We start from the raw sequence: 16897 nt of genomic DNA, 5'->3' as shown, positions 1-16897 counted from the left end.
CGATCTTTTCAAAGAATCAGCTTTGGTTTCATTGGTTTACTCTATTGTTTATCTGTTTTCTGTTTGTTTTTATCTCTTGTTCTAATCTTTCTTCAACTAGCTTTGGGTTTAGTTTATTCTTTTACTAGTTCTGTAAGTTTTAGTTAGATTGTTGATTTGAGCTGTAAGCTTTCCTCTTAACACTACTTTCACTGCTTTCTGTAAGTTTTGGTATGTTGTGTTTTAGTTTTCATTTTCCTAATTTCCCATGTGATTTCTTCTTTGATACATTGGTTGTTTAGGAGTATGATGTTTAATTTCCACAAATGTGTAAATTTTCCAGTTTCACCTGTTATTGACTTATAACTTCAAAAGAAGTATATTTCTTTTGAAATATATTGAGATGTAATATGTTGAGGCCTAAGGTATGGTCTATTCTGGAAAATGTCCATTGTATACTTGAGAAAAATGTGAATGCTGCTGTTATTTGGTAGAATGTTCTGTATTTGCTGGATCAAGTTGATTTATTGTGTTTTTCAAGTCCTCTGTTTCCTTGTTTACCTTCTGTCTGGTTGTTCTATCATTATTGAGAGTGGGGTATTGATGTCTCCAACAATTATGGAAAAGTTATATATACAAATATATATATAATATTATAGATATATATAGATATTATAGAAAAGCTATCTAGAGAGACATATATCTGTGGCATATAAATGTCTAGTCTTCCTTTCAATTCTGTCATTTTTTGCTTCTTATATTTTGCTGGTCTTTTACTAGATACATAAATGTTTATAATTGTTATTTTTCTTATTGTGTTGAACCTTTTGTTAATGTATAATATCTTTTGTCTATTATAAACTTTTTTGATTTAAAGTCTATTTTGTCTGATATTAAGATAGCCACCTGTCCTCTCTTTTTGGCTACTATGTGCATGGAATATCTTTTTCAGTCTTTTCACTTTCAATCTATGTGTGTCTTTGAATCTAAAGTGAGTCTATTTTAGATAGCATATAGTTTTGTGTTTTTATCCATTCTGCAAATCTCTGTATTTCGAATAGACAGTTTAAACCGTTTACATTTAAAGTAATTACTGATAAGGAGGACCTTACTTATGTCATTTTGCTATTTGTTTTCTTTATGATTTATGACTTCTCTGTTTATCATTTTCTGCCTTATTGTATTCTTTTGTGTTCAGCTGATTTGTTTACAGTGAAACATTTAAATTCATTTCTCATTTCCTTTTGTGTATATTCTATACCTGTTTCCTTTGTGGTTACCATGGAGATTACATCTAACATCCTAAAGTTATAGCACTCCATTTTGAATTTATGCCAGTTTAACTTCAGTGCCATACAAAACCTCCTCTTTTACACCTCTATCCCAACTCCTTTCAATTGTTGTTATCACAAAATTACACCTTTATACATTGTATGCCCCAAAACATAATCTAATAGTTATTTTATTTTAAATATACTTGTCTCTTAAGTTACATAGAAAACAGTATGTGAAATTACAAACCAAAGTTACAATAATACTATTTTTAGACTAATAATTTTTTAAAATATATTCTCTTAAATCGTGTATAAAACAAAAACTTTAGTTACAAACCATTGTTACAGTAACACTGGCTTTTATAACTATCCATATATTTACCTTTATCGAAACTTCTGTTTCTTTATACAATTTTGGGTTACTGTCAAGTGTCCTTCATTTTTGCCTGTAGGACTCTCTTGAGCATTTCTTGCAGGGCAGGTCTAGTGGCAATGAACTTTTACAGCTTTTGTTTATCTTCAGTGTCTTAATTTCTCCCTTACTCTTGAAGGACAGTTTCGCTAGACATAGGATTCTTGCCTGATAGTTTTTTTTCATTGAGAAGTTTGAATATATTGGCCCACTGCCGGCCTCCAAAGTTTCTGATGAGAAATCTGTTACCATATTAACAATTCTTTGTATGTGATGAATTTTTTCTCTCTTGCTGTTTTCAAGAGTTTCTCTTTATCTTTGGCTTTCAAAAGTTTAATTATAATGTGTCTTGGTGAGGATGTATCTTTTAGTCCATCTTAATTGGAGTTTGTTGAGCTTCTGGGATGTTTATATTTATGTTTTTCATCAAATTTGGCATTTTTCAGGTGCCTGGGTGGCTCAGTTGGTTGAGCGTCCGACTTCAGCTCAGGTCATGATCTCAGAGTCTATGAGTTCGAGCCACGCGTCGGGCTCTGTGCTGACAGCTCAGAGCCTAGAGCCTGCTTCGGATTCTGTGCCTCCCTCTCTCTCTCTGCCCCTCCCCCGCTCATGCTCTGTCTCTCTTTCTCTCTGTCAAAAATAAATAAACATTAAAAAAAATTAAGTTTGGCGTTTTTCAGCCAGTATTCCTTGAGATATTCTCTCCTCCCCCTTCTTCTCTTTTCCTTCTGGGACTCCCACAGCATGCATGTTGGTCTGCTTACTGGTGTACCATAGGTCTCTTAAGCTCTGCTTATTTTTCTTTCATCTTTTTTCTTTCTGTTTCTCAGACTTGACAATTTCCATTGTTTATCTTCAAGTTATCTTCAAGAATCAAGGCTGGTTACTTTCTTCTGCCTGCTCAACTCTGCCTTTGAATCCCACTAATGAATTGTTCCTTTCAGTTATTCTACTTTTCAGCTTCAGAGTTTCTGTTTGGTCTTTTTTTAGTTTTTGTCTCTTTATTGATATTTCCATTTTGTGCATCATTTCTTGAATTTCTCCACATCTTCCTTTAGTTTTTGAGCATCTTTAAGACATTGGTGTTCAGGTCTTTGTCTAGTAGATCTGCCGTCAGGTCTTTTTCAGGGTCAGTTTCTATTGATTTTTTAATTTCCTTTGAATGAGACATAATTTTGTGTTTCTTTATATGCCTTATAATTTTGTATTGAAAACTGGATATTTCAGTTTAATAATGCAGGAACTCTGGAAATCAGATTCTTTCCCTTCCCCTGAATTTACTGTGTGTGTGTGTGTGTGTGTGTGTGTGTGTGTGTGTGTGTTACAGGCTACAAGGATCAGTCAAGGATCAGTTTGAATTGTAAACTTAAGGTCTTCTCAGTTCTTTTGTGAGTCTGTACCTTTCTCTGGAAATGACTGATAATTTCTCAGTTTTCTCCATATGTGTTGTTATTTTTGAATGTCCTCATTTTTAATATCTGGCTCTCCTAAGGGGAAAGGACAACAATCTAGAGGGAAGGAAAAACACTTTAAGTTCCCTGGAAGTTGCCAAATGAGAAGGGCTTGCAACAACGGTGGGGGGTGAAGGTGCATCACCAAAGGCTGCCTGCCTATTTGTCTACACCTGTGTGATCAGAAGCAGCAACCAACAGTCAGAGCACAGATCTCCTGGATTGGAGGACAGAGTCCCTTTTTGTCCACCCTGGCTCCCACAAGTGTGCAAGCTGTTCCAGAAACATGTACACAGCTGCCTGCTGCTGGGGCTGCGGTGAGGGAATGGGTAGCTGCTACTGGGCTAAGAGCAGAAATTGACTGGAGTTAACCACAAGTTACCCCCCAAGCCTTCCCCTGGAAGTTGCAAGCCTTCAATAGACACCAGAGTTCTAAAATAGTTACGTTAGATTCTGCCAGCACAGTTGTCTAGAAGTGGAGACAGATTCCTGGTGCTTCCTAGTCCACTTTCTTCCCAGGATCCTCTCTGTCTACTGCAGCTTTTTAAAGGACTCATAAACCGTAATGTGTTTTTGACTTCCCTATTACTTATTTCTTCACAGTATTAATAAAAATTATGGGTAGAACTGGTGATTTTGTTTTGTCTTAATAGTCATCTCTTTTTCTGACAATTTAATGCATGATTGACTAGTCAGCATATTTACAAAGAAGGAAAAATTCTATAACCATCTCTAATTCTAGGTTAGGGGCCTGGGTAAGTTTTTGGGTGAAACTCTGTCACTGTATATGTTGAATAAGAACAATTTATTTGAAGTCATTGAATGGGGCCGTGAAAGGTTGTGGATTTTCAATACTAGCTGCCTTGGGTTTAATACTGGCTTTGTTAATCGCTATTTGACCATAGGCCTGGAAGTGCAATCTCTATGTCTCTAGCACCAGCATACTGGTAAAATCTATTATGCAAGGTTGTTGTTTAAATTAGAACTGGGTGGCTCAGTTGGTTAAGCATCCAGCTTCAGATCAGGTCACGATCTCACGGTTCATGGGTTTGAGCCCCACATGAGGCTCTGTGCTGACAGTATGGAGCCTGCTTGAAATTCTCTGTATCCCTCTCTTTGTATCCCTTCCCCTCTCTCTCTCTCAGAAATAAATAAACATTTTTAAAAATAATTAAATAAATTAGAAAAAAGAAATTGGAACATATAAGGCAATCAATAGTAGGTAACAATTTTTATTTTTTATTATAATTATCTTGATACCACATCTCATCTTTATTATTTCCTTTATTCAACTTTCTATTTAACTTTTCGTGAGTTCTAGTGAGTTTCACATTGGAGTTTATAAAGAAGTTTTAGATATACACTTTTTGCTTATTTTAGGACTTTCAAATGCCTTGGGAACAGGAATCAGAACTTACAAAGAGGGATAAAGCTGCCAGAGTCATTCAGAAGGCCTGGAAACGTTTTCTTGTGAGTTTGTTTCATTGTTTTGTAATCTTATTGTGATATAATTTATATAGCATAAGGTTCACCTGTTGAAAGTGTATAATTCAATAATTTTTAGTATATTTACAGATTGGTGTACCACCCTTTGCTTTAAAAGCACCCATTTTTTAGAAGTTCAGAAAGTTAACATTAATTAATCATTCCATTAGCCTCGCAAATCCTTACTGAGCTCCCGGTCAGGGTCCAGGCACTCTGAAAATAACTATGATCAGTGAAAGTATCATGAATAGGATCTTTTGGCTTTTACCTCTAAAACTATTTCTTGACTCAGCAATCAGGTTTCTGAGAAAGTGTTAGGGATACATTCATTCACTCATTAAATAGTTATCGAGTACTTGACTCTTGAAGACTTAAAGTTTAATAATAAACTGTATCTGAGTTAATGCACTTTGTCATGCTTTAGTCTGGGTAGAGCTGGTCTCATTGGTGAAAGGAATATTCCAGGTTGACTTACCTGGTTGAGTGAGAGCCAATAACTAAAATGACTTCACTCTTTCTTCTGTGTTTGTAGCAACACTGTCTGCGCCTGATAATTATACATGAAGTGCGATGGCTCTGTTTCTAACACACATGATCCGTTAATCGAGTCTTACAAAATAGCTTCCATTATGTGTTTCTTTTGCCTCTTTCAAGCCATAAAACCCCTAACTCTTGATCTCCGATACTAAAATAATAATTTCCTTAAAAATTTTTTTAATGCTGGGGCGCCTGGGTGGCACAGTCGGTTAAGCGTCCGACTTCAGCCAGGTCACGATCTCGCGGTCCGTGAGTTCGAGCCCCGCGTCGGGCTCTGGGCTGATGGCTCGGAGCCTGGAGCCTGCTTCCGATTCTGTGTCTCCCTCTCTCTCTGCCCCTCCCCCGTTCATGCTCTGTCTCTCTCTGTCCCAAAAATAAATAAAAAACGTTGGAAAAAAAAATTTTTTTTTAAAAAAAATTTTTTTAATGCTTTTAAAAAAAATTTTTTTAATGTTTATCCTTGAGACAGAGACAGAGCGTGAACAGGGAGGAGCAGAGAGAGAGGGAGACACAGAATTGGAAACAGGTGATTGGGGCACCTGGGTGGCTAAGTCGGTTAATCATCTGACTTTGGCTCAGGTCACGATCTCACGGTTTCTGAGTTCAACCCCCGCATCATGCTCTGCTGATGCTCAGAGCCTGCTTGGGATTCTGTCTCCCTCTCTCTCTCTCTGCCCCTCCTCTGCTCTCTCTCTCTTCCTCTCAAAATAAATAAAAACATAAAAATTTTTTTTAAATTATTTTAATATTTATTCATTTTTGAGAGGCAGAGACAGAGTATGCATAGGAGAGGAGTAGAGAGAGAGGGAGACACAGAATCTGAAGCAGGCTCCAGGCTCTGGGCTGTCAGCACAGAGCCCAACACGGGGCTGGAACCCATGAACTGTGAGGTCATGACCTAAGCTGAGTCAGACGCTTAACCAACTGAGCCACGCAGGTGCCCCTAAAATATCTTTCTTAAAATTGTGATCAATTTAGATAAGATCTGTATGTTGAAAGGATTAAAGCGGGTTGTATCTGGAGATAAAATGGTGTCCCATGCAATAAAAGGTGTGACTGAGCAGTTGGATTTAAAAAGTGGTTAGAAACTGAAAAAAAGCAACCATGAAAGCCATGGTTCAAATCTAAGGATAATTTAAATAGTTCTAAGACTCAAAGAGAAAACATTTGATCTTAAATCTCGATATATTCTTTTTCAAGTGGCTCAGAGGATTTCTAAATAAGGATGCTTAATTTTAACACATTACTTGGCCCAGTAAGTGAGTAATTTGCATAGTCAAACTACTGTAAATGAAGGTATTTTCTTTTGTGTGAATATTTTAAGTCAAAATAATGTATATATTTCTTTCAGTAAAATAATATAGAAGAACTTACAAATAAAAACACATCTTTTACCCCCTCCTATTCTTCTCTACCCTCATACTCTAAAGGGAAGCACTTTGAACTACTTTTTGTTTTAGATGTTCTGGTAGTTATTTCTGTTTCTATATAACATGCTTGTGTAATTATTTTTTATTTGCCAACTTCAGAAGTGACCTGTTGATTTTCTGCAAAGATAATTGAGAGCTTATCTTACTTACCCGTTACACAGCCCTGCCAGTACCATATGTAATGATTTTTTAGTTCTTCTATTTGTTACCTTAATTTTTGTTTAAGTTTATTTATTTTGTGAGAGAGATGGGGTAAGAGGCAGAGAGAGAGGGAGGGGCAGAGAAAGAGAATCCCAAGCAGGCTGTGAGCTGTCAGCACAGAGGGGGACATGTTGCTCAAACTAACAAACTGTGAGATTATGACCTGAGCCAAAATCAAGAGTCAGGGTATAGCCGACTGAGCCACCCAGACGCCCTTATTGCCTTATTTCTTTACAGCACAGAGCCTGGAGCCTGCTTTGGATTCTTTGTTAATGTCTCTCTCTGCCACTCCCCCATTCACACTCTGTCTCTCTATCAAAAATAAATTTAAAAAAACATTTAAAAATTAAAAAAAAAAAGAATTTAAACCTGGGGCGTCTGGGTGGACCAGTTGGTTAAGTGAGCTACTTTGGCTGAGGTCATGATCTCATGGCTCATGAGTTTGAGCCCTGCGTCGGGCTCTGTGCTGACAGCTCAGAGCCTGGAGCCTGTTTCAGATTCTGTGTCTCCCTCTCTCTCAAAAATAAATAAACGTTAAAAAGAGCATGTTTAAACCTTTGTTTCTTGTTCCATCATGTTAACATAGGATTATGTGACTCCTTATTATGTCTGATGAAGATATAAATATCCCAACCCCCACCTTTTTTTTTTAACCTATTCTCCCAATCTTCAAACCCCTAAGTCCCATTACATCTACTAGTACACTGTCAATACTCACTTGGAGGAGTTTCTCATATATCCTGGGCACAAGTCCTTTATTGAATACATGTGGGGCAGGTATTTTCTCCAGACACTGCATTCTTAAAGATGTTTTTTTGATAATGAGAAGTCTTTCATTTTAATTAAGTCCAATTTAATCCCTTGTTCTTTATGGTTAGTACTTTCTGTGTCCTGTTTAAGAGATGTTTGCCCAGGGGTTCCTGGGTGGCTTGGTCGGTTGAATGTCTTGGGTCGTAGTCTCAGGGTTCATGGGTTTGAACCTGACATCGGGCTCTCTGCTGTCAGCATGGAGCCTGCTTCCAATCTTCTGTTCTCCTCTCTTTGCCCCTCCCCCACTCATTCTCTCTCTCTCTCTCTCTCTCTCTCTCTCTCAAAAATAAATAAACATTAAAAAATGAAAAAGAAATGTTTGCCTAAAGAGGTGACAATATCAGAACTTTCCCAGTGGGAAAAGATCCTAAGGCAGACGTCCAGCTCAGCCAACACAATATTACGTGTCAATTATATTGAAATAAATCTGGGGGGAAATGTTTAATCCAAAGCCAGGATATATTTTCCTTAAGCTTTTTCTAGATGCTTGATTGCTTTTGTTGTAGGTTGAGATCTAGTATCCTCTCAAATTAATGTTTGTGTGTGATAAGAGGTGTAGGCAAAGTTCATTTTTGTCTTTATGGATAACCAAATGATTAAGTACCTTTTACTGAAAATACTAGATCATGTCTCCATATATGTGAAGTGTTTCTGTGGTCTCTGTTCATTTGCATTGGTTTATTTGTCTTTATTTGGGTCAGTACCACACTGTGTTAGTAACTATAGCTTTGTCATAAGTATTGGTATCAAAATCCTCCAACTGTGATGTTCTTCATGATTATCACAGCTATTTTAGGGCTTTTGCATTTCCATTTAAATAGTAGAATTAATTTATTAATTTTTGCAAAAATATTTGTGGGGATTATAATTGGGATTGCATTAGGATCAGTTTGGATCAGAACTGACATTTTACTACTCCAAGTTTTCATGAACCTGGTACATATCTTCCTGTTTTAGATCTTTAAAAATTTTTCTCCACAACGTTTTATAGTTTGCAGTGTAGAAGTCTTATGTATCTTTCATGTAACTTATGGGTATTTGACATTGTTTGATGCTACTGTGAGTGGTATTAATTTCAATTTTATTTTCTAATTGTTCATTTCTAGTTTATAGAAATACAATTTATTTTTATCTGCTGACCTAGTATGTGCTTATTATTTCTAATTGATTTTTTATAGACACCTTTGGATTTACTACCTAATCATGTCATCTCTGAATGACTTTTGTTTTTTTCTTTGTAAACTTTATACCTATTACTTCTTTTTCTTTATTGTACTCCAGCACAATATTGCACTTTATTACCCTCCCAGAGAATCCCATGCAGGCTCCATGCTATCAGTGCAGAGCCTGACACGGGGCTCGATCTCACAAACTGTGAGATCATGACCTGAGCCTGAGCCGGAATCAAGGGTTAGACATTTAACCAACTGAGCTACCCAGGTGTCCCTATTACCTTTCACTTTAAAATATTTTACAGTTTCCATTGTGATTTTTTTTGACCCATCGGTTATTTAGAAGTATGTTATTTAATTACCAAATATTTAGGAGTTTTCTAGTTACCTTTCTGTTACTGATTTCTGGTTTGATTCTGAAGCCAGTTGTTTATATGATTTTTTTAAATTCAATTTAATTTTTTTTTTTTTTTTTTTTTTTTTTTTTGGGACAGAGAGAGACACAGCATGAACGGGGGAGGGGCAGAGAGAGAAGGAGACACAGAATCGGAAACAGGCTCCAGGCTCTGAGCCATCAGCCCAGAGCCCGACGCGGGGCTCGAACTCACGGACCGCGAGATCGTGACCTGGCTGAAGTCGAACGCTTAACCGACTGCGCCACCCAGGCGCCCCTCAATTTAATTTTTTATTTTTTTTAAATTTACATCCAAATTAGTTAGCATATAGTGAAACAATGATTTCAGGAGTAGATTCCTTAATGCCCCTTACCCATTTAGCCCATCCCCCCTCCCAGTAACCCTCAGTTTGTTCTCCATATTTATGAGTCTCTTCTGTTTTGTCCCCTTCCCTGTTTTTTTTTTTTTTTTTTTTTCAACGTTTTTTATTTATTTTTGGGACAGAGAGAGACAGAGCATGAACGGGGGAGGGGCAGAGAGAGAGGGAGACACAGAACCGGAAACAGGCTCCAGGCTCCGAGCCATCAGCCCAGAGCCTGACGCGGGGCTCGAACTCACGGACCGCGAGATCGTGACCTGGCTGAAGTCAGACGCTTAACTGACTGCGCCACCCAGGCGCCCCATCCCCTTCCCTGTTTTATATTATTTTTGTTTCCCTTCCCTTATGTTTGTCTGTTTTGTCTCTTAAAGTCCTCATATGTGTGAAGTCATGTGATTTTTGTCTTTCTCTGAATAATTTCACTTAGCATGATACCCTCCAGTTCCATCCACATAGTTGCAAATGGCAAGATTTCATTTTTTTTGATTGCCGAGTACTACTCCATTGTATATATATACCACATCTTCTTTATCCATTCATCCATCGATGGTCATTTGGGCTCTTTCCATACTTTGGCTATTGTTGATAGTGCTACTATAAACGTGGGGGTGCATGTGTCCCTTCGAAACAGCACACCTGTATCCTGTGGATAAATGCCTAATAGTGCAATTGCTGGGTCGTAGGGTAGTTCTATTTTTAGTTTTTTGAGGAACCTCCATACTGTTTTCCCGAGTGGCTGCACCAGCTTGCATTGCCACCAACAATGCAAAAGAGATCCTCTTTCTCCGCATCCTTGCCAACATCTGTTGTTGCCTGAGTTGTTAATGTTAGCCATTCTGACAGGTGTCAGATGGTATCTCATTGTGGTTTTGATTTGTATTTTTCTGATGATGAGTGATGTGGAGCATTTTTTCATGTGTCATTTGGCCATCTGGATGTCTTCCTTGGAGAAGTGTCTATTCATGTCTTTTGCCCATTTCTTCACTGGATTGTTTTTTGGGTGTTGAGTTTGATAAGTTCTTTGTAGATTTTGGATACTAACCCTGTATCTGATACATCATTTGCAAATATCTTCTCCCATTCTGTCGGTTGCCTTTTAGTTTTGCTGATTGTTTCCTTCACTGTGCAGAAGCTTTTTATTTTGATGAGGTCCCAGTAGTTCATTTTTGCTTTCGTTTCCCTTGACTCCAGAGATGTGTTGAGTAAGAAGTTGCTGCGGGCAAGATCAAAGAGGTTTTTGCTTGCTTTCGCCTCAAGGATTTTGATGGCTTCCTGTCTTACATTGAGGTCTTTCATCCATTTTGAGTTTATTTTTGTGTATGGTGTAAGAAAGTGGTCCAGGTTCATTCTTCTGCATGTCGCTGTCCAGTGTTCCCAGCACCACTTGCTGAAGACACTGTCTTTATTCCACTGGATATTCTTTCCTGCTTTGTCAAGGATTAGTTGGCCATACAGTTGTGGGTCCATTTGTGGGTTCTCTATTCTGTTCCATTGATCTGACTGTCTGTTCTTGTGCCACTACTGTACTGTCTTGATGATTATGGCTTTGTAGTATAGCTTGAAGTCTGGTATTGTGATGCCTCCTGCTTCGGTTTTCTTTTTCAGGATTGCTTTGGCTATTTGGGGTCTTTTCTGGCTCCATACAAATTTTAGAATTATTTGTTCTAGCTCTGTGAAGAATGCTGGTGTTACTTTGATAGGGATTGCATTGAATATGTAGATTGCTTTGGGTAGTATCGACATTTTAACAATATTTGTTCTTCCTATCCAGGAGCATGGAATCTTTTATCATTTTTCTGTGTCTTCTTCAATTTCTTTCATAAGCTTTCTATAGTTTTCAGTGTATAGATATTTCACCTCTTTGGTTAGATTTATTCCTAGGTATTCTGTGTTTTTTTGTGCGATAAGAGGGATCGATTCCTTAATTTCTCTTTCTGTCGCTTCATTGTTGGTGTATAGGAATGCAACTGATTTCTGTGCATTGATTTTATACCCTGCCACTTTGCTGAATTCATGAATCAATTTTAGCAGTTTTTCAGTGGAATCTTTTGGGTTTTTCATGTAGAGTATCATGTCATCTGCGAAGAGTGAAAGTTTGACCTCCTCCTGGCCGATTTGGATGCCTTTTATTTTTTTGTGTTGTCAGATTGCAGAGGCTAAGACTTCCAATACTATGTTGAATAACAGTGGCGAGAGTGGACATCCCTGTCTTGTTCCTGACCTTAGGGGAAAAGCTCTCAGTTTTTCCCCATTGAGGATGATATTAGCGTTGGGTCATTCATATATGGCTTTTGTGATCTTGAGGTCTGCTCCTTCTATCCCTACTTTCTTGAGGGTTTTTATCAAGAAATGATGCTGTATTTTGTCAAATGCTTTCTCTGCATTTATTGAGAGGATCATGTGGTTCTTGTCCTTTCTTTTATGGATGTGATGAATCACCAAGTTAATTGTTTTGCAGATATTGAACCAGCCCTGCATCCCAGGTATAAATCCCATTTGGTCGTGGTGAATAGTTTTTTTAGTGTATTGTTGGATCCGGTTGGCTCATATCTTGTTGAGGATTTTTGCATACATGTTCATCAGGGAAATTGGTCTATAGTTCTCCTTTTTAGTGGGGTCTCTGTCTGGTTTTGGAATTAAGGTAATGCTGGCTTCATAGAAAGAGTTTGGAAGTTTTCCTTCCATTTCTATTTTTTGGAACAGTTTCAAGAGAATAGGTGTTAACTCTTCCTTAAATGTTTGGTGTAATTCCCCTGGAAAGCCATCTGGCTCTGGACTCTTGTTTTTTGAGAGATTTTTTTTTTTATTACTAATTTGATTTCTTTACTGGTTATGGGTCTGTTTACATTTTCTCTATCTTCCTGTTTCAGTTTTGGTAGTGTATATGTTTCTAGGAATTTGTCCATTTCTTCCAGATTACCCTTTTTATTGGCATAAAATTGCTTATAATATTCTCTTATTGTTTTTATTTCTGTTGTGTTGGTTGTGATCTCTCCTGTTTCATTCTTGATTTTATTTATTTGGGTCCTTTCCTTTTTCTTCTTGATCCAACTGGCTAGTGGTTTATCAATTTTGTTAATTTTTTCAAAGAACCAGCTTCTGGTTTCATTGATCTGTTCTACTGGCTCTTTTGGTTTCAGTAGCATTAATTTCTGCTCTAATCTTTATGATTTCCTGTCTTCTGCTGGTTTTGGGTTTTATTTGCTGATCTTTTTCCAGCTCCTGAAGGAGTAAGGTTAGGTTGTGTATCTGAGATCTTTCTTCCTTCTTTAGGAAGGCCTGGATTGCTATATACTTTTCTCTTATGACTGCCTTTGCTGCGTTCCAGAGGTTTTGGGTTGTGGTGTTATCATTTTCATTGACTTCCATATACTTTTTAATTTCCTCTTTAACTGCTTGGTTAGCCCGTTCATTCTTTAGTAGGATGTTCTTCAGTCTCCAAGTATTTGTTACCTTACCAAATTTTTTCTTGTGGTTGATTTCAAGTTTCATAGCATTGTGGTCTGAAAATATGCACGGTATGATCTCAGTCTTTTTGTACTTACTTAGGGCTGATTTGTGTCCCAGTATATGGTCTATTCTGGAGAACGTTCCAAGTGCACTGGAGAAGAATGTATATTCTGCTGTTTTAGGATGAAATGTTCTGAATATATCTGTTAAGTCCATCTGGTCCAGTGTGTCATTCAAAACCATTGTTTCCTTGTTGATTTTTTTATTAGATGATCTGTCCATTGCTGTGAGTGGGGTGTTGAAGTCTCCTACTATTAAGGTATTACTATCGATGAGTTTCCTGATGTTTGTGATTAATTGATTTATATATTTGGGTGCTCTCACATTTGGCGCATAAATTTTTATAATTGTTAGGTCTTCTTGGTGTATAGACCCCTTGATTATGGTATAATGCCCTTCTGCATCCCTTGATACAGTCTTTATTTTAAAGTTTAGCTTGTCTAAGTATGGCTACTCTGGCTTTCTTTTGTTGACCATTAGCATGTTAGATGGTTCTCCATCCCCTTATTTTCAATCTGAAGGTGGCTTTAGGTCTAAAGTGGGTCTCTTGTAAACAGCATGTAGATGGGTCTTGTTTTCTTATCCATTCTGTTACCCTATGTCTTTTGATTGGAGCATTGAGTCCATTGACATTTAGAGTGAGTACTGAAAGATATAAATTTATTGCTATTATGATGCTTGTAGAGTTGGAGTTTCTGGTGATGTTCTCTGGTCTTTTCTAATCTTTTGTTGCTTTTGGTATTTATTTATTTATTTACTTACTTACTTACTTATTTATTTATTTCATCTTTTCTCCCCTCGGAAAGTCCCCCTTAAAATTTCTTGCAGGGCTGGTTTAGTGGTTACAAACTCCCTTTAATTTTTGTTTGTCTGGGAAACTTTTTATCTCTCCTTCTATTTTGAATGACAGCCTTGATGGATAAAGAATTCTTGGCTGCATATTTTTCTGATTCAAACACAATATATCCCGCCACTCCCTTCTGGCCTGCCAAGTTTCTTTGGATAGGTCTGCTTCCAACCTGGTCTGTCTTCCCTTGTATGTTAGAGACTTTTTTTCCCTTGCTGCTTTCATGATTCTCTCCTTGCCTGAGTATTTTGTGAATTTGACTATGATATGCCTTGTTAATGGTCGGTTTTTGTTGAATCTAATGGGGATCGTCTGTGCTTCCTGGATTTTGATGTCTGTGTCTTAAACACAGGAAAGTTTTCCCCCTATGATTTGCTCACATAACCCTTCTACCCCTATTTCTCTCTCTCTTCCTTTTCTGGGACCCGTATGATTTTGATGTTCCTTTGTAAGGAGTCACTGATTTCTCTAATTCTTAAATCATGCTCTTTTGCCTTAATCTCCCTCTTTTTTTCTGCTTCCTTATTCTTTATAAGTTTGTCCTCTGTATCGCTGATTCTCTGTTCTGCCTCATCCATCTTGCCACCACTGCATCCATCCGTGATTGCAGCTCTGTTACAGCATTTTTAATTTCATTCTGGCTATTTTTTACTTCCCTTTATCTCTGCAGAAGGGGATTCTAATCTATGTTTGACTCCAGCTAGTATTCTTATTATCGTGATTCTAAATTCTGGTTCAGACATCTTACTCCTATCTGTGTTGGTTAAATCCCTGGCTGTCGTTTCTTTGTGCTCTTTCTTTTGGGGTGAATTCCTTCGTTTTGTCATTTTGAAGGGAGGAAAGTAATTAATGAGGTAGAAAAATTGAAATTAAAAAAATTAAAATTAAAATTAAAACTATATTGAAATTAAAAATTAAAAACAGACACACACAAAAATCGAATAGATGATGCTAGATCCTAGGTGTGTTTTGGTCTGGGTGTTGAAAGTGGTTTGACAGATTAAAGAAAAAAAGGTGGGGGGGGGGGGAAGGAAAGTGTTTGAAAATTTGAAAGAGTGAATACACTGAAGTAGACTAAGATGATGGGGGTAAAATAGAATTTGAAAAAATACACACAAAAGTAAAGAATGTAGTAGAAAAAAATTAATATTTTTAATGAAAATTAAAAATAAATATGAATTTTTTCATTTTCTGTTTTTAAGAAAAAAGAAAAGAAATGAAAAAGAAAAAAGATAAGAAAAAATCGTTTGAAAATTTGGAAAAGTGAATACACTCTAGTAGACTAAAATGATGGAAGTAAAATAGAATTTGAAAAAATTTACATAACAGCAAAAAATAAAGTAATAAAAATAAAATAAAAATATTTTTAATAGAAACTGAAAGAAAAATGAAGTTTTTCTCTTTCTGCATTCAAGAAAAAGAAATGAAACAAAAAGAAAAAAAGAAAGAAAAAAAGGAAATTGAGAATTTGAAAAGGTGAGTACACTTAAGTAGACTAAAATAAAATGATGGAAGTAAAGTAGAATTTTTAAAAATTTACACAAAAGTAAAAAATATAGTAATAAAAAAGATATTTTTAATAAAAATTGAAAAAATGAATTTTTTCTCTTTCTGTATTCAAGAAAAAGAATTGTAAAAGAGAAAAATGAAAAAGAAAGAAAATTGAATAGATGAACCTGCTAACAGATTGAAGTAGGACTGAAATTGCTTCATTTTCCCCTAGAAGTCAGTCTGTGTAGCTCTTTATAGTCCATAAATTAAGCCGGCAGTGAGGTTTGTGTCCTTGAAGAGCGAAGCTGTCCCAGTTGGGACAGCTCCGCTGTCCACTAGATGGCGCTGCTAGCCTACTGGGGTGGATTGTTGCAGGGCTCGTAGGTGCGTACTCGCATGCGTGGGAGCAGTGAAAATGGCGCCACTCAGCTACCCAGTCTGTTCTCCTGGATCAGCAATCGTGCACTCGTCCTCTGTCTTCAACTCTCGTCCACTCTCCGCTTCTTCACTCTTCGTGACCAGGCTCCAGGCAGCACCTCTCTCCCAAGCCTTATCTCAGATGCGGCTGTTTTCCCTGGCCTCCTACTTCCGAAGGACTGCGGCTTTGACCCGTTCTGCCCCTCTGCGGGATGGTCTCACCGAGCAATGGCCGAATGAGCAATGGCTGAATATCGGCTGCACCCAGCTATGCCCGTTGGACCCTGTTTTTGCCGGTGCCCCGAGACTGCGGCCAGAATGCCAGCCCGCCCCAGAAAAAGTTCGCGAGACAGTGTAGCAGCAGCGTCTCAGGGATTATGGAAAATTGCAGCACACATCTGGCACCAGGCTGCACCCTTAACAACCTTGTCCCAGCACCAGCGAATGTGGCCGCCTTCCGGGGTCTGCTGGGACCAGGTGGCTTCAACAGTCTTTACCAAATGTCCTTCCAGCAGTGGAACCGCTTTTCCCCATGAGGCCCGAGAACCTCCTGGACCCCACCCTCTTCCTGGGGGTTTGCCCTTCCCACCAGAGCACTGCCAGGTATTGAGCTGAGGAGTTGCAGCCTTTGTGCTCCCCTTGTTTACAGTCTTAATGGAATTTAAACTTTCTCCTTTCTCCCTTTTTGGTTTAGTCCCTGCGGCTGTTTCCAATTTTCTACTTTCTCTCCAGCTGCTTTTGGGGAGGGGTGATTTTCATGTATTCTCCCCCCCCCTCCCCAGTCTCCATCCTCTCTCTGCCCACAAAAGTGGTTTCCTACCTTTCAGGGCTTCTCGCTCCCCAAGTTCAGCTCTCCGCACCACATACCTGCTCTATTCTGTGGTTCAGGTTGTGCAGGTTGTTGTGTTAATCCTCCAATCAGTTTTCTAGGTGTGTAGGATGGTTTAGTGTTGGTCTGGCTGTATTTCATGGACATGAGACACACAAAAAGCTTCCATGCTGTTCCGCCATCTTGGCTCCTCCTTCTTATATGATTTTAATAACTTGAAGTTTGTTGAAACTTCCCTGTCCTAGAAAAAAGTCTATTTTGGTAAATGTTTCACATGA

The 16897-nt window shown here is 37.9% G+C and overlaps 1 protein-coding gene across 10 annotated transcripts in view; it reads left to right on the top strand.

Annotated features, from left to right (window-relative positions):
- The window catches only part of C10H11orf65 (chromosome 10 C11orf65 homolog), a 65780-nt gene that overhangs the window by 13614 nt on the left and 35269 nt on the right, over positions 1–16897 (top strand). For 8 of the 10 annotated variants that reach the window (XM_058686690.1, XM_058686689.1, XM_058686688.1 and 5 more), the window contains exon 2: positions 4497–4586. In XM_058686690.1, the coding sequence (XP_058542673.1) occupies positions 4506–4586 (81 nt within the window). In that variant the 5' untranslated portion in view covers positions 4497–4505. Of the gene's footprint in view, positions 1–4496; positions 4587–15516; positions 16394–16897 lie in introns of those variants that run through there. The other 2 variants (XM_058686682.1, XM_058686681.1) reach the window with 2 other exon arrangements.

Source organism: Neofelis nebulosa, chromosome 10, assembly GCF_028018385.1.
Source record: "Neofelis nebulosa isolate mNeoNeb1 chromosome 10, mNeoNeb1.pri, whole genome shotgun sequence".
Lineage (NCBI taxonomy): Eukaryota > Metazoa > Chordata > Mammalia > Carnivora > Felidae > Neofelis > Neofelis nebulosa.
The sequence above is the reverse complement of the archived record's forward strand: the minus strand, read 5'-3'. Positions and strand labels throughout refer to the sequence as shown.